The sequence below is a fragment of the Perca fluviatilis genome, chromosome 1, assembly GCF_010015445.1.
Source record: "Perca fluviatilis chromosome 1, GENO_Pfluv_1.0, whole genome shotgun sequence".
In the NCBI taxonomy this organism is placed as follows: Eukaryota; Metazoa; Chordata; class Actinopteri; order Perciformes; family Percidae; genus Perca; species Perca fluviatilis.
Window position 1 is genome coordinate 29,231,136 of NC_053112.1, and position 26,838 is coordinate 29,257,973.

Sequence of the window (26,838 nt, forward strand, 5' to 3'; positions counted from 1 at the left end):
ACATTTTCAACAGTAAATTGCCCTGTTCAGCTCCTATCTCAAACAGTTATAGGGGTCCTTATCTAAACACATTTGTTTATATTCTGTTTCTAGGGGAAAAAAGTGTGGTCACACAAGAAAGGGGATCATTGGAGTATTATCAAGGTTCAGATTATAATGGGTATATCATTTTAAAGTTAATATAAGCTACATATCAGCAATCCCACAATGTATCTGTAGTTGTATGATAATACATATAGTATTTCCCAGATGTGTTTTTCACAAATAGAACATTCTCCAAAACACAGGCTGCTATGATGTTTTGGCAGTGCTTTAATAAGCAGTATTCCCTTTGTGAAGAGAAAAAAAGGCGTTGAATGAAATGTTATGCAGAATCAAGGAGGTAGAAATGCCCACAGCTGATGTGATGGTTACATACAATATTTGGCTAAAAACACCGTTCTTCACTTTTTATCAAAAGTCATTCAATCACTGTTGTTGTGTCCCAAATTAACTTTCTTTCACATAGTACAGCTTTTTAAAATCTATCATACATCAAGCTCACACAACTATGACACAACATACTATGCTGATTTGAGTTTCTACATCAGCAAATATAGTGCAAATTGATTGATTTTGTGCAGCAGTGAGTTCCCTTATTATCATAACAAATCATCTTTAGTGATGAGCCTCCTGTGCTCATGGGTGGATGACCAAATGGGCCACGAGGCCCAGGGCCAGAGCTGCTGCATGAAGTCGCTGTTATGAACTTTGCATTTCCTGTCGTATAGTCAAAGGGCACAGTCATTCATGTCAATAACAGAGCCCCAAAAGTCCTACTGAAAAACTGAAGGAATAGCCTCACGTTAAATATGTCACAAGAAAGAAGCCATCATAATATATTTTAAGTGAATTGTTGGGTCTTTGTAAATTATAGAGTGTAGTCTAGACCTACTCTGTAAAGTGTCTTGAGATAACTCTTGTTATGATTTGATACTATAAATAAAATTTAATTTAATTTAATTTAATTTAATTGAACGTTTATCCCCTCAGTTTATCTATAGGACTTTATCTATAGGACTTTATAGGGGCTGAGTAATCGTGTGTATGTGCGCTGTAAATCCTGTTGAGGTACAGGTATATTTAGTCATTGGCTTTTACTTCCCACTGTCTCATAGCCTGCCTATGCCGGTGCTGTATGTAGTTTGACTGGACTGTTGCATTCAGGATGGGGGTGGAAGTAAATTCTACACTACATGGCCCTGAGCTGCAGGGAGCCTCTTCCAGCTCCAGAACAGTCACATTGTTGGGTGCAGCTGTGCTGAGGATGTTGGCAGGGACAAAAAGTGTCACCTGCGGGCCTCGGGTCGGCCAGTAACGTCCCAAGTTGAAGCCATTAATCCAAACTTGCCCCTGAAAAAAAAGACAAAGGACTGATTAATTATTAGTATTCTGTATTTGCATTGTGTTTTGAAATACGTCTTTCAAGAAATTACAAAACCACAACCAACGCTTTAAAACCTTCACAGATGAGATACTCTGATTGTGCCCATGCTGAATATCTTGAAATGATTAAACAGCATGTATTTTATTAGCACTTTTTTGTTTTCACCACATTTAGAGTAGGGCTGCAGCTAAATATTATTTTTAATTATTCTTATTTGTTATTATCTAAAAATGTGAGTAAATCAGGCTGATATTTTCAATATTGTGATGCATTGCGTTTTCCATCTAGTTAAACTCCTCAATATGTGTATATACCTGCAATGTATTATTTTGTGGTCTAAACTACTGAAAATGGCTTTAGTTCTAATTAAATGTCTTGTATGGGCAACATACCTTCCTCCATTTGGGCAGTTGGATGTAGGTGTCCTGGGGGAGGGCTGGGATGCCGCCAGGAATGATGAAGCTTCCCTCGTAGAAGGCTGGAAGGGAGAGAGCAGCAGGCTGAGGTGGGTCTGTTGTTTTCGTTTCACCGAGAAGGCCCTGACTGACCGCCTCATCGATACTGAGGCTGTACATGGTCCAGCCGGTTAGCATATCTTTCCCCAGAGTCAGGTTGGACACTAGGCCCTGTGCAGCAAAGAAACCAGACAGAAAGAGCAGAGAATTCACACCGACATCCCAGATTGTTGGAAACTGTAAAGTTTTACTTCACACCTCTCAAATTGAAATAGAACATATCATTTGGTTGCAGTTAAATCTAATCTGTAAAGTAAACTGTTTTTAGGCTTTTGGAATCTGAAACCCAGTAAAGCCTTGTGACGCCTGTAGCCTATGTCAAAGCACACAGTAAATTTAAATGTAGCTGGAAAAAAATAACCTTAAGGTCGTTGATGTTTTTTCCGTAGTTGATTCGGCCCATATTCTCCACCAGTATCTCCACCTGACTGCCAGCTTTCCCAGTCACGTTGACAGTTATGGCTTTGTTCCTTTCAAGAATCCCCATAGCCACCTAGAGAAGAAATCAGCAATGTTATATCAGAAATAATCAGTTTGCTAAATCTTTTACGAGAAATATGTATAATAAAAAAACAACGTTATACTAGTGTGGATACACTACCGAGTTCTAGTGCAGAGTAGACACATTAAAAACAGTATTTTTTTATATTTTTTTATATATATATATAATCTTTTTTCTTAGATTATTTTTTGGTCATTTTGTTTTAGGCCTTTTATTGATAGGACAGCTGAAGAAATGAAAGGGGAGAGAGGGGTAATGACATGCAGCAAAGGGCCGCAGGTCAGAGTCGAACCCGGACCCGCTGCATCGAGGAGCAAACCTCTATACATGGACGCCCGCTCTACCAACTGAGCTATCCGGGTGCCCTTTTTTATATATCTTTAAATAAAAAATATGAACAAATCTACAAAAAGGAGCTTACCGTAAAAGAACTGCTGCTAATCTAAAATTGGTACAGTGATGACTGTGCTGAGGACATATTTATACCAATACAGTTTTTTGACTTTTGACGGCCAGCGTTATGTTTAGCTATCTGGGGATAAAAGCAACAAAAGGCGTGGACATACATGTAATATTTGATAAGAAAATCTGACTCACCCCGTCCACTGACACATAGGCTCTGTCACGGACCCCGTTCAGTGGAGATGACAGAGGAGTTGGTGTGCTGCAGTTAACAGGCAGTGTAGTCCTGTAGAGCACATAACCAAAGGCCTACAGGACAAATAGGAAAGAGGCACATCTTGAACACATTAAAAATCAATCATACAGTTTGACAAAATATTGCTAATGAACTTGAAAAACATATTTTTTTTTTTTTTACTACATAAAATAGAAAAAAAACAACCATTAAAGGATACCTGGTTCAGTTCAATGAAAGTCTGAGGATACATGCTTTTGACGGGACCAGAGAAAGACAGTGTCTCTAAGGCATCTGATATCGTCTGGAGCTGTGGTGGCAGAGGTTTGCTTTTTAGTACTTCATGTTTTAAATCATGTGACAAAAAGTCTTTTAATGGTGAGTTCATAGAAAGACAGGGTCCACCTTTTTCATCCCAACAGTCCCATATGCATACTTTGGAGTTGTGGGTGGTATTGGTCCCTCTGGTATCTTATGGTACTGTTGTGAAAGGATACACAAGTTCTTTCAGATGACATACATAAGTTAAAAAATATGAACGCAATACTTGTGGTTGTTGCACATTAATAACACCTCTATATTTGACACAAACAGCTGAAGTGATATTTAAAAGCAAAACTAGAGGGCCTGCACTAGTGTTCTTACCATTTGGATCACCTCTCGAATAGCAAAGTACTTCTCGGTGAGGTCTCCTGCTTCTGTGAGCGGGGCGTCGTAGTCGTAGCTCGTGGGCTGCGGGCTGTATGGCGCGTTGGCACCTGAGATATCAGGAGGCAATCAGAGGGGGAGTTTCTTCTTAAGGCAATCAATTTTGCAACACACAATAAGTGGTTCTGCTGTAAGTCTGTTGAAGTGCACTCACCATTCCAGTATCCAAAGTTTGTTCCTCCTATGAACATGTACCTGGGAGGAGAGAAATCAAACTGAAATGTAGACAGAAATGAAGCACACATAGATTCTAACAACTTTAAACTAGTTAGAAGGCTACCCCCTCTCTTCAAGAGAGAGTGTATTCTGCAAATTTACATTATGTAACATACTAACCAACTAATTTGTTGGCTGGAGAGTTACCATCATAGCAACTTGTTTACATTCCTGGCATCAGCTGATCAGCTTCCAGTGCATTACTGTGTCTAAAGCTGTCATAGAAATCTGTAGACTCACAGGTTGACGTTTGCTCCCACCGCCAGTATCTCGTTGAGGGACTTGGCCACTATGGCGGATGACACGACAGAGTGACGTTCTCCCCAGTGGTCCAGCCAGCCAGTGTAAAATTCAGAGTTCACCTGTTAACACAGGACAAAACCCTATGAGCGTCTGAGAGAAAATGTAGCGTGGTTCGAAAAATCACAAACCGTATTGAAGGAAATACTTGCCAAAGGTCCATGAGGTTCAGTGTGTCTCTGTGCAGCAAAGGCAGCGGTTACATTTCCACCTAACAGTATCAAAACACAAAGATAAGCTCACGTGTTTTTGTGCAACTTCCTCATGACTACTGACTAAGTCAATGTGAAGAAAAAACAGAAGCTGACCACTTATATCGCAACTACTGTAAAATGTCATGTATTTGTCTGATCTCAAGTTGCCTCTACAATACATAACCAAACCTTTAATAAGCCATCAATATTTGCTTACATTACATTGCATTGACTAGACACCTGACACCTACCTGGCCCAAAGTCCACAGTGGCGTAGAGACCTTGTATTGAGCCACACTTGAGGTAGCTGAGCCCTGCTCCATCTGTTGTGAAGAGCACCACCTCCTCGCCCAGGTGAGACCGGAACAGTTTGCTCAGGTGGCGCATGTAGTTGTAGTCACATGCGAAATAACTGCCATATTCATTCTCCACCTACCAAACACAGGCACAGCAGAAGGGAGATGTTATTTTAATTATTGAACCTCTGGCTCTACATGCCACTGTACTTAATCTGCTGTACTGCTCTTTTTTATTCAAATTTTAATTCTCTTATATTATACTTATATTGTTTTGTTTAACCTCTTATTTTAGAGAAAGTGTGACATGCACCTACAACACCAAAACAAATTCCTTGTATGTGTAAAAAACGTACTTGGCAATAAAGCTTTTCTGATTCTGATATGTAATGCACAACAACAGACACAGACCTGCAGAAATCAGTCCAGGACTCACCTGTACAGTGATGATAGGACCACCGTTCTGGTAGAGGTAAGGCTTCATCATCGGCAGTAACTTCCCCATCCATTTATCTACTGCTGCGATGTAATCTGAAATACACATTACACAAGTATAGCGTTGTATGTACTGCAGCAAGCAACCACGACTATATTTCATTATTACCTGCGCCCAAGGAGGTCATGGTTTTGGCTTGGATTGTTTTTAGGTTTGTTTGTTTGTTTGTTTGTTTGTTTGTTTGTCTGTCTGTCTGTCTGTCATCGGGATCACGGAAAAACAACTGGCCCGATTTTCATGAAATTTGATGGAAGGGTGTTTCATGGGCCAAGGCAGAACCCATTCAATTTTGGAGAAGATCAGAATCATGGGGCGAATACACAAATTATTTTCTTTATTTGTGTTAACATTGTGAGATAGGGTATGCCTTGGAGGAGGTCCGCCCTTCTAGCTCATCTTGTTTTTCTTCTTACCTGAATCTGAGGACCGCAGCACAATGTCTTTCTTGTTGAGAAGCCAGGCAGGCAGCCCACCCTGAATACACACAGAACAATGTAATGGAAGCAGGTTTTTGGTGCAATTTAAATGGAAGTTCATTTTAAAGTTTCTTAGTTGTGTCCTTCATGAACAACGATGATCGTGGTCCTCTTAAAATCCCGTCAGTTACAATAGATTCCAGTTCTCATACTGGGAAACAAACACCAAACTTCCATAGATATATCTGGTGGGGATAAATATGACTAGTTTATGTACTGTTGGGTTCAGTCTTTAAATGCATCGTATTCTATAATTTGATCAGATGATTGTTTGTATAATCTTGATCTCCAAAGTAACAACTAACTATAGCTGTCAGATAAATGTGGTGTAAAAAGAACAATATTTCCTGAAATGTGTTGAAATAAAAGTAGCACGAGACGAAAATACTCAAAGAGTTTAATATGTTCCGCATTTCTTTCTATTTAAATTGTCTCTGAAACTCTATCAAAAACTCAAAATGTGTACATTTACTGACAACCCGCACTCACCATGTCCCACTCTCCACATATGTAGGGTCCAGGCCGAAGGATCACCACTAAACCAATGTCTTGGGCCAGCTTAAGGAAATATTCCACATCTCTGTCTCCACCAAAATTGTACTGGCCTGGAGACTCCTCGTGGTAGTTCCAGGGAATGTATCTTCAACATAAAAAAAAAAAAGTGTGAATATAATCCCAACACACACACTCAAGTTATTAATGCAGGTTGTGGCTAGCTAATATACACATGAGATCAGGATAGTCCCCTCTCTATCAATATGCTTTACAGGAAGTCCTGGGTACATACATTTTACACAATTGCATTCCTTTATATACACTGTGTTAGGGCTGCACGATAGGAGGGAAATATCTGATTGCAATTATTTTGACTGATATTGCGATTGCGATATGATTCATGATATTGGAGGAAATTATCATTTTTATATTATTCTCATTTTCATTAAAAAATATTACATTTCTAAAATTAAAATGATTATAGTGTGATTTTTGTGAGGATCTGAGGATTTTTTTCTTTAGTCTGTATGATGGGATTTGTAGGCCGGGACGTCTCTGCAGCACCACAATATTGAATTCAGAATGGTTTGACACATATTTTGCCTTTAACAAATATTGCGTCCCCCTGTGATTTGGATATTGCACTTGTCCATATTGCGATTTCGATAAAATTGTGATTTAATTGTGCAGCCCTACACTGTATATACTGTAGACAATAAAGTCTCTCTTGCTGTATGTGTATAATATTTTACATACGTTAAAAACTACTAATGAGACAAAACATATCAAAGATTTGCCATTTGTCACCTAAACAGGTATGTCAGGTGTAGAGAGGAAGTGTGAGGTACAGATTTAAAGACCACTGTCAGTGCGGTTACTTATTCTGTCCACTATGCTGTCAATACCAGCAATTCTGAGGAAGTTTGGGAATCTGTATGTGGTCTAATGGCCTGTCAACAGATGTCCAGCTCTATTGATCACTCATTGAAGCTGGTGTATAAGTTACTGATGATCAAGTTAAACTAACAAATTTGATATGAAACTTTAAATATGATAAAGACAATACACTCTAGAGGTGTGAATCTTCACTGATCTACCGATTCGATTACGATTATCACGTCAGCGATTCAATTCAATTCGATATCTCGATGCATCAAATACATTTTTTCTATTAACTTCATAACAGTTGTATAACTGCTATAACTCATCTTATGCTTTGTGTGTGGGCTTAATTGAATCAGGAGAGGCTAAGCTTTCAACTGTTGTGTCACATGACTGTATATTTTGAAGATGTAATGCTTTAAAGTTATAAAAACGTTTATGAGTAGAGGTAACAGCGACGCCACAGCGACAAAGTGTGCCGTCCACGGTACAGTGAAGCTTGAGAGCCATGTAGGATATTTAATTCATAGCTTTTCAAGCTTCAAAAACAAAACATTCTGCAGTGCTCCAATACTAAATAAATTGGATACATAAAACTACAGCACTGAGCACATGGCACTTCCTGAATGTGCAAAACATAACAACAGAAATGTTGTTAGGCCTACATTAAATTGTAAACAGAAATAATCGATTATGAGCCAGCCGATTATCGATGCAGCATCGTCCATGTCCACGATTCGATGCACCGATTATTTGATTAATTTCAACACCTCTAATACACTTGCACATCCCAGCGGATTTTTTGCAGAAGGATCATCAATCAACCTGTTGTGTCCATCGTAACTTCTGAAATCCCAAAATGACATCTTCAAATGTCTTTTGACATGCAATAACCTCCCTCTTCCTTGATTAGTTTTTGTTGTATTGAAGCCAGTTGAAACATGCACAGTCCCAACCACATTCAGCAATTAAAACAGCAAACCAAAGTCAGAGTAAAGCATAAAGAGAGCGTTAAGGTAAACCCACGTCTGGATGGCATTCAGGCCTGCCATGTACATCTTGAGCAGTCGATCCTTCCAGTAGACTCTGGGGATCCGGCTGTAATGGATGCTTCCTGATATGTAACGAAACTCTTGGCCATCTCTCCGAAAGCAGTCGTTCTGGTAATCCACACTGAATGAACGAGGTGCCCCAAGCTGCAGGTCAACACATCATAATATGACTCATGAATGTTCATCATAAATCAGTTTATGTTGTGTTACATGATGAGGTTAAAGTTTCATGTTTTTATAGTACAGGGCTGACTTTAGGAATGTGTCCTTTAGACATGGTAGTTGACTGTACACTAAAAGTTGTGAATAATGTGTAAGAGTGTAAGATTTATAAAAGTAACTGTGTGCACATCCCACCTTCTGGCAGGTGCAGGACAAATGAAAATACTTAAAACGAAAATAATGTAATGTCAGTGTTGCGGACATTACATTATTTTCGTTTTAAGTAGAAAGTACTAAAACACTTTCCACACGAAATAGCAGTGTTGCGGACATTACATTTCGTTTTAAGAGTGTAAGATACCATACCTTCCAGTCAACATATTTAAAAAATATTTTCGTGTGGAAAGTGTTTTAGTAATATATAGGCCTGTATAGACACACACACACACACACACACACACACACACACACACACACACACACACACACACACACACACACACACACACACAATACGGACATGACTCCTGGATTAAAAAACAAACATATTTGTTTTTCACACAAAACTGATGTTAACATGCCTTTGATAACTTCTATTAAGATTGTTGTGTAGCGTACAGTATGTCTGTGTATTTCAAGAAATGCAATCAAATTGACCGCAAGTTCCAGCCCTGTTTTGAATTATAAAACCAGATAAAATCAATCAGTTTTAATGTTATTGGAATGAGGCTGCAGGTATAGCTCCTTAAATATCGAGAATCGAGACTATAAAAACCTTTAAAAACTCAGAGGTAACTTACTGTTTGTCCAAACAGCAGCAGCAGCAGCAGCAGTTTGCTGCCAAATCTGAGCAGAGACATGATTAGTCCTCACACGAGGCGTGCTGTCCGGGTTAAGTACATTAAATGAATGCACCTTTTCATGCAGTTTGTAGGTTACTTCGACACATCCAGCTACATATCTTACTTCCCTGAGTACGCTGTGCTATTTTGAATGAGTGAGACATCATGAGTTGCGGAAGTAAAATCATGTGATGCTGTATTGTTGTGGTGTAAAAAGTCTATGTGTAAGAACGCTTTTTAATCAGTAGGTGGCAGCAGTGTCGCGCGTTTTATTTATGAGGCTTGAGGTGAAATGATGCGAGATCTACACATCCAAATGTGAGAGGGCATCAGCATTAGCACAATTCCCAAACAAATTCCTCAATCCAAATGAAATAAAAGAAGTCCACATGAAAATATTACATACATAGATACTACCCTTGTAATAAATTAGGCTAGTACATTGATTTAAAGCACATATTTCTCCAGTATGCTGTTTCTGTAAAACAAACTGAAACTCAATCACGTCTCACATTCTCTGTCAATGTACTCAAAGAGTTCTGGGTTGATGTTGCTCTATTGCTTTAACAAAAGATGTAATGGATTAACACCAATATAAGAAGATATGGACTTTTTTCTGAATTGTATTACAGACTCACATGTTACTGATATGTCTGGCACATAGGCCTACATACGGCTAGAGTGCTTCAGATCACACCTAATGTCCGTATATTCCGTATTAAACTACATGTCTTTGACTCTATTTTTATGATAGTAACAAATAAAGACAGATATTAAGACCTCTCACATAATTGGTAAAATACACTGTAATAAAAATATTTAAGTTGTATAATATGTTTAAGTTACATCCCCTTTGTACATCTTGCTGTATGGATTTTTGTTATTTGTTTTTTTGTCATATTTGTTATTGTTTTTTTCATGTTAAATTACAAGATGTTGGTCATTGATAGTTTTAGCCTACCTCTATGCACATGTTTTTTGTAATATTTGAAACATGATCAATAAAAAAACAAATCTTTAGCAGAACTCGTATTCTATGAGGGAGCAGATGAACCTGCAAAACCAACGTTAAAAATAATAAATAAAGATCTGGTCTAAAAACATAAACAGAAGATGGATCAGAGAGAGAAAAGGTGGAAATGTTCAGATAAGATTTTTAAATCGCAATGGCTTATAGAGCTGGGCAATATATCGATTTTTATCTCGATATCTTGATATGAGACTAGATATCGTCTTAGATTTTGGATATCGTAATATGGCTTAAGTGTTGTCTTTTCCTGGTTTTAAACGCTGCATTACAGTAAAGTGATGTCATCTTCTGAACTTACCAGACTGTTCTATTATTTGCCTTTACCCACTTGGTCATTATATCCACATTACTGGTGATTATTTATCAAAAATCTCATTGTGTAAATATTTAGTGAAAGCACCATATAGTCAACACTACAATATCGTTATTGATATCGAGGTATTTGGTCAAAAATATCGTGATATTTGATTTTCTCCATATCGCCCAGCCCTAATTGGCTACACTAACATGTTTTTAGGGGCAACATGTAGGACACAAAATATAAAAAATGACAACTTAATGAATAGATTTGCATTTTAACTGCACTTTATTCTCTTTAAATTACAACTTTGCAAATCTCAGAGAACACAGATGGGATGAGTTATATTTTAAATTTGCAGAAAGCTTTGAACATGAGAAGAAATCTTCCTGAAAAACATCTGAGCTATTACAGGGGTTTATAAATGAATTAAAAAAATAATAAATGTATCATTGATTGATATACTGTATGTGTTGGCTCAGCAGAGATAACATTAAATGAGAAATGTTGTTCTTCAACCAGTGGAAAAAGGTTGAAGCTATTCAAGTTATTCATTTATTCATAAATCATAATGAATGGGGTCTTGCCTTCCAAAACAGTAATTCAATATCGCTGCTAATATCGCTAATATCGCTGCTCCCCCTTTGAGAAAATTTGTCACTTTGAATTCGGAGAGAATCTCTAGAGCCACACGGTCGACAGTCAGAGGAGAGTGTAGCGTTCCAAGACGTAGAACCACATATGGTCAACAATCGTTTTCTTATAAAGCAGCGAGTCTTTGGAACACTCTTTCAAACAAAATTATTTCATGCACAAATTATAGTACTTTTACACGCCTGACCAAACAGTGGTTATTATCAAAGCAAATTTGTACGCACTGAATGACTGTGATATGAATGATGTAAACTGTGAGTGAGTGAGTGATAGATTCCTGAAGTGGAGAGTGTTTTTATGATGTGAGTGAAGTAATGCTTTCATGTATTATTCTGTATATATTTTATGAATTATGAATTATAACATCAACCTGTCCAACCTGTCCAGGGACTGCGGGTGGAAATTAGCATTTTTTGCTATAACCTGGCACATGACATCTCTTCTTTTATAGACTAATGTTTTTTGTGCATTGTCCCTGATCAAATAAAGAAATATATAATAAAACTCAGTGCTTTGTTAATATATGTCTTTACATCACATTTAATTTCACTAATAGAGAAATAAGCACACTTTGTGTTTCCATGTTTATTTCAGTTCTGGAAGCCCTGCAATAGAATAACAGTGGCAGAACTATGAGGAAGAGTGGATTTAGAAAAACAAGCAGAACACACACACACCCACCCACCCGGGTGACATTGCACTAATTTAGATTAGATGATTAGATTAGATTAGATTAGATTAGATTAGATTCAGATTGTCATTGTGCAGAGAACAAGTACAAATACAATGAAATGCAGTTTGCGTCCAACCAGAAGTGCAAAAAGAGCAGAAAAGTGCAACATGATATACAAAGTATAGAGAGGTATAGACAGGTGGTGCATAGACAGGACAATAAATATAGTCAAGTGTAGACAGTAGTATACAGTTGGTTTACAGATGGTGGTTTAGAGTAATATAAATTGAGCATAAATATGTGCAGTGTATTAGCGGTTACCTTATAAGAACAGAATAAATATGGCTATGTAATATGAACAATGTATGAACAACATGTACAGATATGTGCAATTTAGCAGTAATGTAATAGTAGTATGAATAATATAGATACATGCAGTGTATTAACAGAATATTATAAGAAAAACAGAATAAGTATGGATATTCAGTATGAGCCATATAGACAGATATGTACACTATGTGCAGTGTGTTAACAGTACCATTGTAGTGCAGAAACAGTAACATTATAAGAGTAGTAAGAATAAGTGTATGTGCAGGATGAATAGTATGAAGAGCAGTATAATATGGTTATGTATAAGTGTAGTATGCACATTTATAAATAAATAGAACACTATTTATTTATTTAACCAGGTAGGCCGTTGAGAACAGGTTCTCATTTGCAACCGCGACCTGGCCAAGAAAAGCATAAGAGTACAAGACAACATACAGTTTCACATTCAGTATAGTGCAAGAAAACAGAATACAATAGGCTACATAAGTACAGATTAAGTAGGCATTTCAAAGTTGGCGCAAAGTGAGGTGTAGGTAAGTCGATGGATATGTGAAAGTGGTATGGTGATAACACAATATACATGAATAGACAGTCTATAACACTGCTGAGATGTAGTAAAGAGTCAGAATACAGTTAGTGCAAATTGAATTGTGGTCTAGTTAGTGGTGTGGATCAGTTATGTGGATATCCCCGGGTTCAGTAGGGTGACAGCCGCAGGAAAAAGCTTCCTCTGAACCTGCTGGTTCGGGTGCGGAGAGACCTGTAATGCCTCCCGGAGGGGAGTGGGGTGAACAGTTCGTGGTTGGGGTAAGAACAGTCTTTGATTATGCTGCGCAACTATGACTTACGCAAGCATCGCTTGCCCTGGATGGCCTCGATGGAGGGGAGTGAGGAACCGATGATACGTTGGGCAGTTCTATTTCGTATAGGCTTCGCCCTCTAAGGCTACGCTATTGGGTTTATCCCTTCGCGCATGCGCAGTCGTGAAGATTTTCTTTCCCGCCCTTGCGTACAGTACGGGCTTCAACTACGTCCGCAGATACTGTATATATACAGAGCGGACCCGTTGTTCATCTCCCACTTTTTCCGCCGCCGGACCTCCATCCCCGCTGCGAGACCTGCCTCGGTGCCGCTCACGCGGGCCCGGCTCTTGCCCCCGACACCTCCTGCCAGTTCTGCACCCGCCTGCCATCTAAAGAGCTTAACCGGGGGGGGCGGAAGCTTTTCTGGTTTGTCAGGCTAGCCAACCTGATCTCACAGAATTCCGTAAAATGAACACGGGCCCTTAACTCTAAATCTGTGGCAGTTTCACGGAATTGCAACAAAATCCGTTAAACTGCCACTGAATAATTCCGTTAAATGAACACGGATCGCCAACGGATCGTCAAATTCCGTGTTGGGCCCACGGAAGAATTCCGTGAAATGAACATGGATTGCCGAAAAAGAAACACGGGCTTACGCAAGAAGAACGGAGCGGTTGGGTTCAGGAAAAGGTCGTGGGTGGGCTTACGGTTCTGTGACACACGCGGGACATGCTTATAAAAAAAAAAACACAAAAAAAAAAAAACTGACAAACGCCACACGCGGGACACGAACTCCAGTCTCCTGGGTGAAAATCCTGTGTTTTACCCATCCACCACCCCAACCAACCTCCTTATGCGGAATTCCGGCCTTACATACTGCTCACTACCGTGCTACGTCATCTTCTCATTGACTTTACATTGGCATTGTTTTCCGTGGTGGCCACACGGAATTTTCACACATTCCGTACCACCACCACGGAATGAACTGTTACCAGTCCGTGCCCATTTTACGGAATTCAGTGAGACCAGTCTGGGCTAGCGGGGAAGGGGATGGCAGCTGGACAGACAGACGGCAATCCGTCAACACCCTGGATCCGCACGACTTCCAGCGGTGTTCGCCTCTGCCCCACAGTCTGCCGGACCGGCTACATCCCGCCGCCGGACATCCATCCCCGCTGTGAGACCTGCCTCGGCGCCGCTCACGCGGATGGCAGCTGGGCAGACAGACTGCAATCCGTCAACACCCTGGATCCACTGGAGGAAGGCTTTATCGACGAGCCCGATGGCTCGATTCCCTCGGATAACGCCTCCGTCACCGGCTGTCCCTCCTCCCCCCTGGGAGGACTGGACCTCGAAACGGGGATCGATGCCCTCTCATTGCGGCTCTCCCCATCTCCGAAACGGCCGGGGGCACCGTATCGGTGGCCTCCACCGCTAAGGCTCTCTTCTTGGATCTGCCGGAGATCATCAAAAGGTGGCAAACCAGAGAGGCATAGCGCTCCCGGCTGAGCTTCCAGCCCCCGCTCTTGGCCTCTTGAGCGGGGATTTCTCACGGGCTCCACTCTGGCCGCGCTTCACGGAGCATTTGGCCGTTCGTGGAGGAGGCAATCTCTCTCCCAGCCCGGGAAACTGAAGGCTCCCGTCTATGGAGCGGCTCCGAAAGCTCGGCTCTTGGAAGCCCGTTCCTCCAGAGCAGTGCCGTTGCCATGACAACCGTCATGGCAACGCGGTTGGCGTCTTACCAGGCAGGCTCCGCTCCTCCGCCCGGACCCCCTCCGCAGCGGCTGTCGGCACATTACCGGCAGGCTTCACGGAGCCGGAGGACCATGAAGGTGTCTCCCACCTGGTCTAACCCGACACCCGAGCCACAACGGCGTGGCTATGTCGGGGCGCGGGTAACGTCTGTCCCTCTACGGTTAAGTGCCGGAGACACAACAGCCCTTGTTCCCACTGAACAATGCGCTGACAACATGACAGTCGTTCCCCACACAAGCACACACCAGCCAACCGCAGCACGCTATGAACAGTGCCAGTCAGTCATTCTTCTCATGGCATAATAGGCTAAACCGTGATTATTTCATACATTCATGTCCCGAAACATATTGGGGGAAAATCATTCAACATAATTCACAGCCAAATAACTGGTGTCTGCTGTGGTGCTCGGACCGTGCGCCGCTGCCCTTTTTTTCATCCATAAACTCCACCAGTTGCTGCATGAACTTCCTCCGGGACATTTTACAGCTGGTGCACTCCTTAGAGAGGATGTAAGCAATGATTCCAGCCAGTTGTAGCCAAGGGGGTAAGCTTCGCTTCAGAACTCGAGCCATCTATAGCGCCATTTTGTTGCTACCTGGCCATCACCTCCTGTTAGCATTCCGCTGACCGCCATTTTTTTTTACGTCACTTGACTGCGAAAAACTTTACATCTGAAACATTTAAAGACTCTATTTGTCCATTGTTTATTTCTAAAGAAACACGACAATGTATAAAAGGCTCCATTACCTTGTACCTCACGTTATGGCTCCGTAGCAGACGTTTTTGTAAAAATAGGCTAACGATTGTGTCATAACCAAGTGACTTACTGTCGCACAGTAGAGGAATTACCGTATAGTACAGGAGAAGCTCGCAGGCAGTTTCGACTTATGTTAGCTGTTTAGGTTTAATTACTAATGTTAACTAGCATGTTAGTTAGCAATAATTAGCCTGTGCTTATGTTATCTCCTTACATATACCTACACTCTCCATCTCTGTAAGATTGGGAATGATTGAGATTTCTCTTGCCACAGCTACCAGAAGACTTACAACTTTCAGACACGTTGCTCACGTCACATTTACGTTGTCTCTGTCAGTTGGAGACTGCGCAGTAAAGCTGGCCATCACCGGAAAAGTGCTTCTAATAGCCTTCACTGGTCTCCGTCCAGAGCAACGGGGTCTATTGGTCCATTTATATATGTCAATGGTTGTAGCATGTATCGGTACACGATCCGTTCTGCCTGCACGATCCGTTCTGCACATGCGCAAGATAATACTGTTTACGACCTGCACGATCTGTTCCACGCTAGCCTCCACCGGGAAGCTAACGTTAGTTTAGCTAAGAGCTAATTCGGCTAACCACTAGCTGACAGCTAGATTCAGTCTAAAATGACGTTAAGTCAAACTTAATGGGAGAAGCAGGCTACAGCTAAATTAAGACTTTACAGTAATAACAATAAAGACAAATATTGAGTGATTGTATTTTAAATGAGCACAAGTAAAGTAGAACTGACGTAACAGCTGTTATATATGTTAACGTTTATTTTCAAGTTTTATTTTGAGGGTCTTTTAAAGTTATTACATGCTGTCTCAGCTAGCGGTTAGCCGAATTAGCTGTTAGCTAAACTAACGTTAGCTTGGCTGTTGACCGGAAGCGTGGAACAGATCGTGCAGTGTCGTAAATCCTCGTACAACAGCCCATGCGCGAACATTTTGCGCATGTGCAGAACGGATCGCGCATGTGCAGAACGGATCGTGCAAGCAGAACGGATTGTGTACCGACAGCATGTATAAAGTTATATGAACACGTAGACAGCTACCGGCCATCTACGTGTACCGCGCCTTTCACAGAGTGAGCGTGCGGTGCTTTTCTTCTGATTCAGAACAGAGTCCACGCCGTAGCCTACGTTACCGACTCTGGCTTTACCTTCGGCCCATCGGTGATGCCCAAACTTGTTACTCAAGACCGCTAGTTATGTTTCTCTGACAGAGACTATGATTATTACTAAGCAACCAAGATGCATCTTCAACCACGCAAAAGATTAAAAACAAAACCGTGAAAATCCGAGCGGTCAATATGACCGTGTATGGCCAAAATAGGTAAAAATTATTGTATTTTCTTTGCCTTTTGTGTAATGTATATAGCCTAAAAACAATTTAAAATGAAAATACAGACTCTTTTAGGAAAAGTCAGGTACCAGCAGGATTGTAATTTTTTATTTAGCAAAGTTATTACACACATAAATTTCAAAACGGTCAAAATGACCGTCCTGGCTGTTGCAGTGTTGTAAGTATTTGAAGTAAAAGTAAATTTTTTTTTTTTTTTTTTAAAGCAAGCGGTTAGAACTTTTATTGTGAACTTTATTGTGGCTTTCTTATAGTAAAGCATAAAGCATATTTAGGGTTCCCATATCTTCTTAATCTCACTCATTAAATCAAAATCACATTCTTTTCTAGGACTTTTCAGGCACAATTATCTTAAGTTCAAAGAACAAACTATTTTTAGAGCTGACATCAATGTACAGAAACATTTCTTGCAAATATGGCCACGGGTGTATGACGTTATCTTCATCACTACCCTGTTCACCGAGTTCACCACTATCGCCGGGGTGGTCGCAGGGCTCAACATTAAAAAAAATTCCCACTGGCCCCCAGGGCCAGTAGATCAGAGTTTTGCTGGCCCCTTCTACATTTTTACTGGCCCTGAAAGAAATATCATAGGTGTGATTGGAAAAGGACAAAAAAGCAGGAAAATATATGCCGCACCTACTATGAAGCTTTAGAAAATGGTTCTAACCAGCTAGCCACTGCCACTGGATGTTGTGCCATTAGCAGTAAAGCTAGACCAGGGGTCATCAACTACATTTTTCCAAGGGCCAGAATTTTTTTAAGCAGACACTCCAGGGGCCGGACTTTCAAATAAAGAAAATAAAAGTATACCTAATAGCATCTTCTTGTTTGATATTTTCACTTTCTTACTAAATTAATGCTATATTTTTTACATGTATTAGTGTAAGCAAACCCCTAAAAACATGGAAAATCCATAATGATTACTAGATAGGCTACTTAACTAGAAAATGATCTCAGATTAGTCCTGTATGCCTAATTTGAAATAAAACAATTCTGTTGCTAAATAATACAACCGGCAACATTATCAAGATTGACGAACACATCATTCACGTGCATATTAAGTAGCCACATGTATTTGTTTTGGTCTTATAATACATCCATAGGTTTACCGCTCCAGCGGAGAGGATGGCTCGTTTAGACAGCAGCTACGTTTACAAGAGTTTGTCCAAAGTTCAAGATTGGTTGCAAATTAAGATAAACAGTTAGACTACAAACTGACATCTTTCATTTTAGCTTGTTTGTAAAGTCGCTATTTGCAGAGTAGAGCTGGGTTTTCACAGCGCGGTGGACAAGAGTGGACAGCGCAGACTGTAATATCGGTTTCTACATGTTTCTGCCTGTAGAACAGGTAGGTGGGTTATTGATAAGTATTGACTCTTTAATCATGGAGGTTTTATTGTAGGCTACTTACAGTAACGAGTGTAGCGTTAGTTCATCTGCGCCATCGGCGGTAAATAATCCTCGGTAACGTTTCCAGTCAGTACATGTGCTGCGTGAAGTAACGCACACACCTCGGTGTTTTTACTGGCCCCGGGCCATCGGGCCATTGCTTATGTCGAGCCCTGGTTGGTCGTCTACAATAACGGGAGGTCCTCCAGTAGGTGCTCGTGCTTCCATGGCGGTTTCAGTTGTGCGTCCTCCTCCTCCTTTAGCAACAAACAAGCACTGAAATAGAGCGCGCGGCGTGCGGAGCGTGCGTAATGCAATCTAGGAGCAGTGATTCGCCAAACCTCCCTTATTGCTGTCGCACTAATACTTCTAATTATTATATTCTTTAGTAACGAGTAACGAAGATGCTTAGTGGAAATATAACGGAGTAAAAGTATACATTTTATCTAGGAAATATAGTGGAGTAAAAGTGAAAGTTGACATAAATTTAAATAGCGAAGTAAAGTACAGATACGTGAAATTTCTACTTAAGTACAGTAACGAAGTATTTGTACTCCGTTACATTACAACACTGTTCTAGTGTTAAGGAACAGGCCACAGGGGGACCATCTAGCAGCATGTAGCCTATGCTACTCAGCATTAATGGGCCACCTCTTTCTGAATTCCCCTATAACCAGCCTTGGAGTTATTTTTCCAAAAGCCAAGAAAAATCAAATGCACACAGCAAGGCTGTCAACTTTCCCACTGAGGCAAATATGCAATTAGTTTTGTGGTGGCAAATTTTATTTTCACCATTTGTTTAATGAGTTTTATAACGCCACAAGATTTAGCTTCTTCATGTGTAGATTCAAAAGGCTCCAAGTGAAATAGTTGGCAACCGTGAACTTTCAGCCTAGTAGAGTTATTTAGTTTTACTAGCCTGAAGCTCCCCACATTGCTGCGGTACTTGTGAAACTGTATTTCTCCATTTGCAAATGTAAATAAATACTCAAAGACCAAACTTTGGTTTAATTCTCAAACAGTCGTTATTCGTTTTGATTTTATCATGGATATCACTAAACGCTGCTGCTTCATCGGAAAACTTTCTACCACAGTTTCATTATGAATTGTTTCATACTATAGCCTATTTTGGGTTTTGGTTTCCCTATGAAGAATTTCTTGTAAAATTTATTTTGGAGACCTACAGTTCCCGACAGATCTGCCCCCACTGCTAAAAAAAAGAAAACACTAATGTAGGCTATAAAAAGAGGAATAAGTGGTGATTATTTTAATCAAGAGGGCACTTCATGAAAAGAACTTCTTGGTCTCAGAAACAGGTAAGAGATGCTTTATTAAAGAAAAGTTTATTATCAGTTGTTATAATGCCATGGCAATTGTGATGCCAGTATTTAAAGTAGTTTTGTTTAAGGTTCATCTAGTGACACTGGCTTATCAGTACTGAGAATGGTTATTACTATCTGCCCATCAGAATTGTTTTGCTTTCCAGAGTGAAAATGGTGAATTATAAAGTGACCGTTTCCACTGGCAATCTCGCCAATGCCGGCACTTTTAACAGAGCCCGCATTAGCTTGTGGGAACAGATGGGGAGAGCAGACGCAAGGCTTCATCATATAGCAGACGAGGAACAGTAAGTAATAGGCCTCTAAATGTCTAACATGCTGCCTCAACTTTTCCTATATGTACAGAAGAGGATTAGGGCCACATGTGAAAACTGTATTTGAATCTGAGAAAAAGTCAGACTTCTGACTTTAAACTTAGCTGACTTTAAACTCAGAATTCAAATAATTTTTTCAACTGTGGCCCTAATCCTCTTCCGTATATACTATATGAGAGGCACATTCTATATCAATTTAGAGAAGCTAATATGGGATGATACAGCTCAGTTCTAAATACCCTTTATCTTCATTTTAAACCATTTCTGTCATTACTCCAGGTGTCTAGTTTTACCGTGTCCTGCCCTGTGTCCATTGGAAAGCTGGTCCTGATAGAGCTGGACAAACCGCGTCTCCTTTTTGAAGACCTTTGGTTTCCTGCCAAGATTGAAGTGAAATCTCCTGAGGAAGACTGCGGTCAAGCCAGCCTCCACTTCAAAATGAGCGGTCAAACTAGCCACCCCTATATTTCGCGGTGCGCGTATACACTTGCTATTACGGTGAGACCGTCAAAACTAAAAACAGGGAATTTTCCGACGAAGGCAATTTCCCATTCATTTATTCTGTCTGCCTGCCTGTCTGTCTGTCTGTCTGTCTGTCTGTCTGTCAGAAAGAGAGAAAGAAAGATTTTAGCACACCTCACAACCTGTCATTGCATGATATGCTGAATTCCAAAATAAGAGCCCCCCCAAAACTCATATATAGGCCTACGCTGTTTTGTCTACACATTCAGAAAATTATAAAAATAAAAGTCCTAGCTTCCACAGACCAATTTCACCTCAGATGGAGAGGACACCTTCTCAAGGTGTCAACTACAATGTTTCAGGACATTCTGATGTTGTTTTCCAAAATAAGAGCCCCCCCAAAACTCATATATTAGCTGTTTTGTCCATACATTCAGAAAATCATAAAAATAAAAGTCCTAGCTTCCACAGACCAATTTCACATCAGATGGAGAGGACACCTTCTCAAGGTGTGATCTACAATGTTTCAGGACATTCTGATGTTGTTTTCCAAAATAAGAGCCCCCCAAAACTCATATATTAGCTGTTTTGTCCATACATTCAGAAAATCATAAAAATAAAAGTCCTAGCTTCCACAGACCAATTTCACATCAGATGGAGAGGACACCTTCTCAAGGTGTCAACTACAATGTTTCAGGACATTCTGATGTTGTTTTCCAAAATAAGAGCCCCCCAAAACTCATATATTAGCTGTTTTGTCCATACATTCAGAAAATCATAAAAATAAAAGTCCTAGCTTCCACAGACCAATTTCACATCAGATGGAGAGGACACCTTCTCAAGGTGTCAACTACAATGTTTCAGGACATTCTGATGTTGTTTTCCAAAATAAGAGCCCCCAAAACTCATATATTAGCTGTTTTGTCCATACATTCAGAAAATCATAAAATAAAAGTCCTAGCTTCCACAGACCAATTTCACATCAGATGGAGAGGACACCTTCTCAAGGTGTGATCTACAATGTTTCAGGACATTCTGATGTTGTTTTCCAAAATAAGAGCCCCCCAAAACTCATATATTAGCTGTTTTGTCCATACATTCAGAAAATCATAAAAATAAAAGTCCTAGCTTCCACAGACCAATTTCACATCAGATGGAGAGGACACCTTCTCAAGGTGTCAACTACAATGTTTCAGGACATTCTGATGTTGTTTTCCAAAATAAGAGCCCCCCAAAACTCATATATATGCTGTTTTGTCTACACATTCAGAAAATTATAAAAATAAAAGTCCTAGCTTCCACAGACCAATTTCACCTCAGATGGAGAGGACACCTTCTCAAGGTGTGATCTACAATGTTTCAGGACATTCTGATGTTGTTTTCCAAAATAAGAGCCCCCCAAAACTCATATATTAGCTGTTTTGTCCATACATTCAGAAAATCATAAAAATAAAAGTCCTAGCTTCCACAGACCAATTTCACATCAGATGGAGAGGACACCTTCTCAAGGTGTCAACTACAATGTTTCAGGACATTCTGATGTTGTTTTCCAAAATAAGAGCCCCCCAAAACTCATATATATGCTGTTTTGTCCATACATTCAGAAAATTATAAAAATAAAAGTCCTAGCTTCCACAGACCAATTTCACATCAGATGGAGAGGACACCTTCTTAAGGTGTGATCTACAATGTTTCAGAACATTCTGATTTACAGTTAGACAAATTAGATATGATTTTGGATTCACTTCAAAAGGAAACGCCCTGTTACCACAGACTAATTCCACTTGAGGGTTGTAGTACACGACCCCTTGGTGTGACCCATTAAGTATCAAGACATTCTGATGTATAGTTTCAAAATAAAAACCTGTCAAAGTCTCAAATAGAACATATGACTTTGGATTCAATTTAAAAGGAAGCGCCCCGTTATCACAGACTATTTCCACTTGAGGGTTATAGTACCCCTTGGTGTGACCCATTAAGTATCAAGACATTCTGATGTGTAGTTTCAAAATAAAAGCCTGTCAAAATGTCAAATATGAGACTAATTGCATGATGTTGGATTCACTTTAAAAGGAAACGCCCTGTTATCAAAGAATAATTCCACTTGAGGGTTATAGTACACGACCCCATAGTGTGACCCAGTAAGTATCAAGACATTCTGGAAAGCTGGAAAGCATGAAGACATGCTGGAAAGCATCTTCTGTTGGGGGTAGATTTGCTGCTGACGAATCTCTGGTAGATGCTAATCTGTACCTCAGCACATCCAGGTTGGATGTCCATCCAACTTTTTCTTTTGGCCATACAGAAGGAGGGCATACCTTCTTGCCACAGGCAAAGCCTCTTCCAGGCTACCAGAGAGTCCACATTTAGTAATTGCCTGTAACTTACAAAGATGGGTCTTCAGTCTTGTGAGGGCAGTGGCCTTCCCAATTCTGTACAAACTGCTGGTGGTGTTACAACCTGTGAGGACGTGTCATGCAGGTAAATAATCACAAAGCACTGCTCCAAGCTTCTGCAAGCGTCAACTAGGGACAAATCTTTCCTTAAGGCCATGTCCCGAGTGCATAAACACTGCTGAGGATCCAAACATCCCTTTGCTTGAATAGTATAGCAGCAAAACTATTACATCTGTATCATCACATTCAACAATTAGACAAGAATGTGACTGTGCAAGGTGTATTGCATGTACAGTGCCTTGCAAAAGTATTCACCCCCCTTGGCTTTTTACCTATTTTGTTACATTAGAGGCTTTAGTTAAATGTTGTTTTTTTTATCTGAATGTTATGTGATGAATCAAAACACAATAGTCTAAGTTGGTGAAGTGAAATGAGAAAAATATACATAAAATTATTTTTTAGAAATAAAAAACAGAAAAAGTCAATGTGCATAACTATTCACCCCCCTAAAGTCAATACTTTGTAGAGCCACCTTTTGCGGGAATCACAGCTCTAAGTCGCTTTGGATAAGTCTCTATGAGCTTGCCACATCTACATCATCCCATTCCTCCTTGCAAAACTGCTCCAGCTCCTTCAAGTTGGATGGTTTGCGCTTGTGAACAGCAATCTTTAAGTCTGACCACAGATTTTCTATTGGATTGAGGTGTGTTTGGGGTCATTGTCCTGCTGGAAGGTGAACCTCCGTCCTAGCCTCAAATCACGCACAGTGTTACAGGTTTTGCTCAAGAATATCCCTGTATGTAGCTTTGTCAGCACCTACATCGCCAGTACTGGGCCAACAAGTGCTGAGAGCCTTGTACCAAACAGCAGTGTGGCGTCACAGCCACCTGGTCAAACCTCTTCTCTGGAACCCAGTTGGAGGATGAAGGCTCAAAGAAGATGGGTGCATTGAACCTGTGATGTTACAGAAGACACCAGCACCTAAAGAAGTTAGAGACATCACCCACTACTATACTGTAAAGACGGAAACTGCAACGATGCTACCAAATGCCAGTGTCTTTCAGTGGGCTTGACCTGCACAGAGTCTTGCTCTTGCCCTTTCCCAGGCTATCAAATATGACCCACTTTGTCACTGATGACAATGTGGATGAGTGACAGTGGTGTGTTGCAGTGGTAACATCATGGGGAGCTGACCTCCCCAAAGTGGCCACTGGAGATGGCCTAACCCCCAGAATGACTACCAAAAGCAGTTCAGTGTTCCAAATGGTTGCTGCTAGAAAGAGCTTGAGATTCAGTGATGAGGGGGTCATTCCCCCTCACAGTGTTTATTTTGTTAGATTGCCATTTGTTTGTTTAAGACAGTCATTTAATTTGTATTGTGTTAAATTATAGTTTTATTAAAAGGCTCATTAAGGTCAAACTGCAATCCTGAATCCTGGTCTCCTGTTTGTGCAATGGTAAGGTGTTATCTTTCGATTTCAATCTTTGTTTCCATATGGACTATATAGTACAAGGTGCCATATGATACCACTGATAATGGGCTTTGGACTTGAGACTAAATTATGTCAGTGTTCCATCTTCTTTCATTTTAGACACATCATACATTGAGTGAAAGAACACCCTGATTTGTCATGCTATATTTACACATTTGGTATTGCTGAGGATAGACAACCCCACTTTTCCAACAAGAAATCATATGTGTTTCTATTATAATCCCTGGCAAAGTAACCACAAAGTAAATGAAAACATTCTGCATAGATATTAATTTTTTGCATGTTCGCCTATTTTAGGTATGTCTTTATTTATTCCATACATCATGATATTCATATCCAGTCTTTTCTAGTAGGTAAAGCAACTTCCTGACTACAAACATGCTAAGTTTCAAAGCTCTCAGAGCTTGTGTGATTGATCTGCATTAGTTTAGATGCCTTAACTCCCATGGACAGGCTATATTTTAGTCCTTCTTTGGTTTTGGGTTGTGTAACAATATCTGTTAATTTAACAATCTTAGCAGTAAAATATCTTTAGCCAAGAATCAATTTCATATATGGGAGACCCTAGGGATGAGGAAAAACATTGTTGGGTTTAGTTCTACCTCCAGTAGGGGTATCTCAAAAACTAAAGCCCTTTTTGACCATTTGTCACCAGCCTAAATATGCCTCATATTTGAGACTTTGACAGGCTTTTATTTTGAAACTGTACATCAGAATGTCTTGATACTTAATGAGTCACACCACGGGGTCGTGTAATATAACCCTGAAGTGGATTTATTGTTTGATAACAGGGTGTTTACTTTTAAATTGAATCCAAAATCATATCTAATTTGTCTCATATTCAAGACTTTGACAGGCTTTTATTTTGAAACTGTACATCAGAATGTCCTGAAACATTGTAGATCACACCTTGAGAAGGTGTCCTCTCCATCTGAGGTGAAATTGGTCTGTGGAAGCTAGGACCTTTATTTTTATGATTTTCTGAATGTATGGACAAAACAGCTAATATATGAGTTTTTGGGGGCTCTTATTTTGGAAAACAACATCAGAATGTCCTGAAACATTGTAGATCACACATTGAGAAGGAGTCCTCTCCATCTGAGGTGAAATTGGTCTGTGGAAGCTAGGACTTTTATTTTCATGATTTTCTTAATGTGTAGACAAAACAGCTAATATTTGAGCTTTGGGGGGCTCTTATTTTGGAAAACAACATCAGAATGTCTTGAAACATTGTAGATCACACCTTGAGAAGGTGTCCTCTCCATCTGATGTGAAAGTGGTCTGTGGAAGCTAGGACTTTTATTTTTATGATTTTCTGAATGTATGGACAAAACAGCTAATATATGAGTTTTGGGGGGCTCTTATTTTGGAATTCAGCATATCATGCAGTTGTCACAGAGGTTGTGAGGTGTGCTAAAATCTTTCTTTCCTTCTTTCTTTCTGACAGACAGACAGACAGGCAGGCAGATAGACAGACAGGCAGACAGAATAAATGAATGGGAAATTGCCTTCGTCAGAAAATTTCCTCTTTTTAGTTTCACCGTAATAGCAAGTGTATACGCGCACCGCGAAATATAGGGGTGGCTAGTTTGACCGCTCATTTTGAAGTGGAGGCTGGCTTGACTGCAGTAAGTGTCCGACATCCTGTAGGCTGTTCACTGACCATACTATATAGCCTACTACACTATATACTGTACATCAATAATTTTAAACCTTGTTGTCATTCTTTCTTCAAGCTCTGACAGTCTTTGAAGACAACCATCATCTTGGCATTGCCAGTAGGGAGCAGGATCTGATTCAGCAAAAGAAAGACTATTGGTGAGAGCTCAGAGCTTAAACACATTTCAGTGTTATGCACCTCAACACTAACATGCATTTAAACCTCCTCTGCCTTTGGTTGAATAAATTAATCATATATAATGATAAATTAGCCTCAGTGTTTCCTCTATGTTGATTGGCAAGTGGCGGTTCTCCCGCCACGGTTACAGAAATGTACAAAAAGCCGTCTATCAGCCGTGATTGTTAGAGAGTAGGAGAATAGCGCGGACACGCGCTCACAACGCGAGTGGGCACGCGTGCCACTTTGAGAAAAGAGAGAAAGAAAAAAGAGACAGGCTGTCCGGAGGACCCGGTTGAGATGGCATGTGTGAATCCTTGAGAAAGTCGTATAACTTATATTGTCAGTTCATTTAAGCCTGTATTAGTCTATAGTTCTTGCACAATTTAGTTTCACCTTCACCTGCTAGCTAAATTGCACGTGGCTGTTGATTCAATACAACGCCCTTGATATTATATCATGGCATAGTAGGCTAAACCGTGATTATTTCATACATTCATGTCCCGGAACATATTGGGGGAAATTCATTCAACATAATTCACAGCCAAATAACTGGTGTCTGCTGTGGTGCGCAGCGCTGCTCGGACCGTGCGCCGCTGCCCTTTTTTTCAATCATAAACTCCGCTCTCAGCTCCTCTGCCAGTTGCTGCATGAACTTCCTCCGGGACATGTTACAGCTGGTGCACTCCTTAGAGAGGATGTGTGCAATGATTCCAGCCAGTTGTAGCATGTACAGTT

General features: G+C 40.3%; 2 protein-coding genes across 2 annotated transcripts in view; one reads left to right on the top strand and one right to left on the bottom strand.

The window, feature by feature from the left end:
• Positions 1-292: 292 nt before the first annotated feature.
• Positions 293-9,217, bottom strand: glb1 (galactosidase, beta 1). Its single transcript, XM_039814935.1, has 16 exons — positions 9,158-9,217; positions 8,170-8,339; positions 6,256-6,406; positions 5,704-5,764; positions 5,231-5,325; positions 4,750-4,930; positions 4,457-4,515; positions 4,245-4,366; positions 3,943-3,983; positions 3,726-3,838; positions 3,486-3,560; positions 3,301-3,390; positions 3,041-3,154; positions 2,303-2,434; positions 1,819-2,052; positions 293-1,392 (listed from the first exon to the last, which is right to left on the bottom strand). The coding sequence occupies exons 1-16, from the start codon at positions 9,215-9,217 to the stop codon at positions 1,123-1,125; spliced, it is 1,968 nt and encodes a 655-aa protein (XP_039670869.1). The 3' UTR covers positions 293-1,122.
• Positions 9,218-14,705: 5,488 nt separating this feature from the next.
• Positions 14,706-26,838, top strand: part of LOC120558377 (arachidonate 12-lipoxygenase, 12R-type-like) — a 30,084-nt gene continuing 17,951 nt past the window's right edge. Inside the window, exons 1-3 of the mRNA XM_039799386.1 lie at positions 14,706-14,882; positions 20,192-20,327; positions 26,000-26,081. Coding sequence (XP_039655320.1) covers positions 14,706-14,882; positions 20,192-20,327; positions 26,000-26,081 — 395 coding nt within the window. The remainder of the gene's footprint in view (positions 14,883-20,191; positions 20,328-25,999; positions 26,082-26,838) is intronic.

Excerpts from the sequence above, each read along its gene's own strand:
- glb1 (XM_039814935.1), bottom strand. The coding sequence starts at position 9,217 with ATGTCTCTGCTCAGATTTGGCAGCAAACTGCTGCTGCTGCTGCTGCTG. Across the intron at positions 3,984-4,244 it reads GTGGGAGCAAACGTCAACCT|GTACATGTTCATAGGAGGAA; the intron begins GTGAGTCTACAG and ends CTCTCCTCCCAG. Across the intron at positions 3,391-3,485 it reads GGACTGTTGGGATGAAAAAG|CTCCAGACGATATCAGATGC; the intron begins GTGGACCCTGTC and ends CTGCCACCACAG.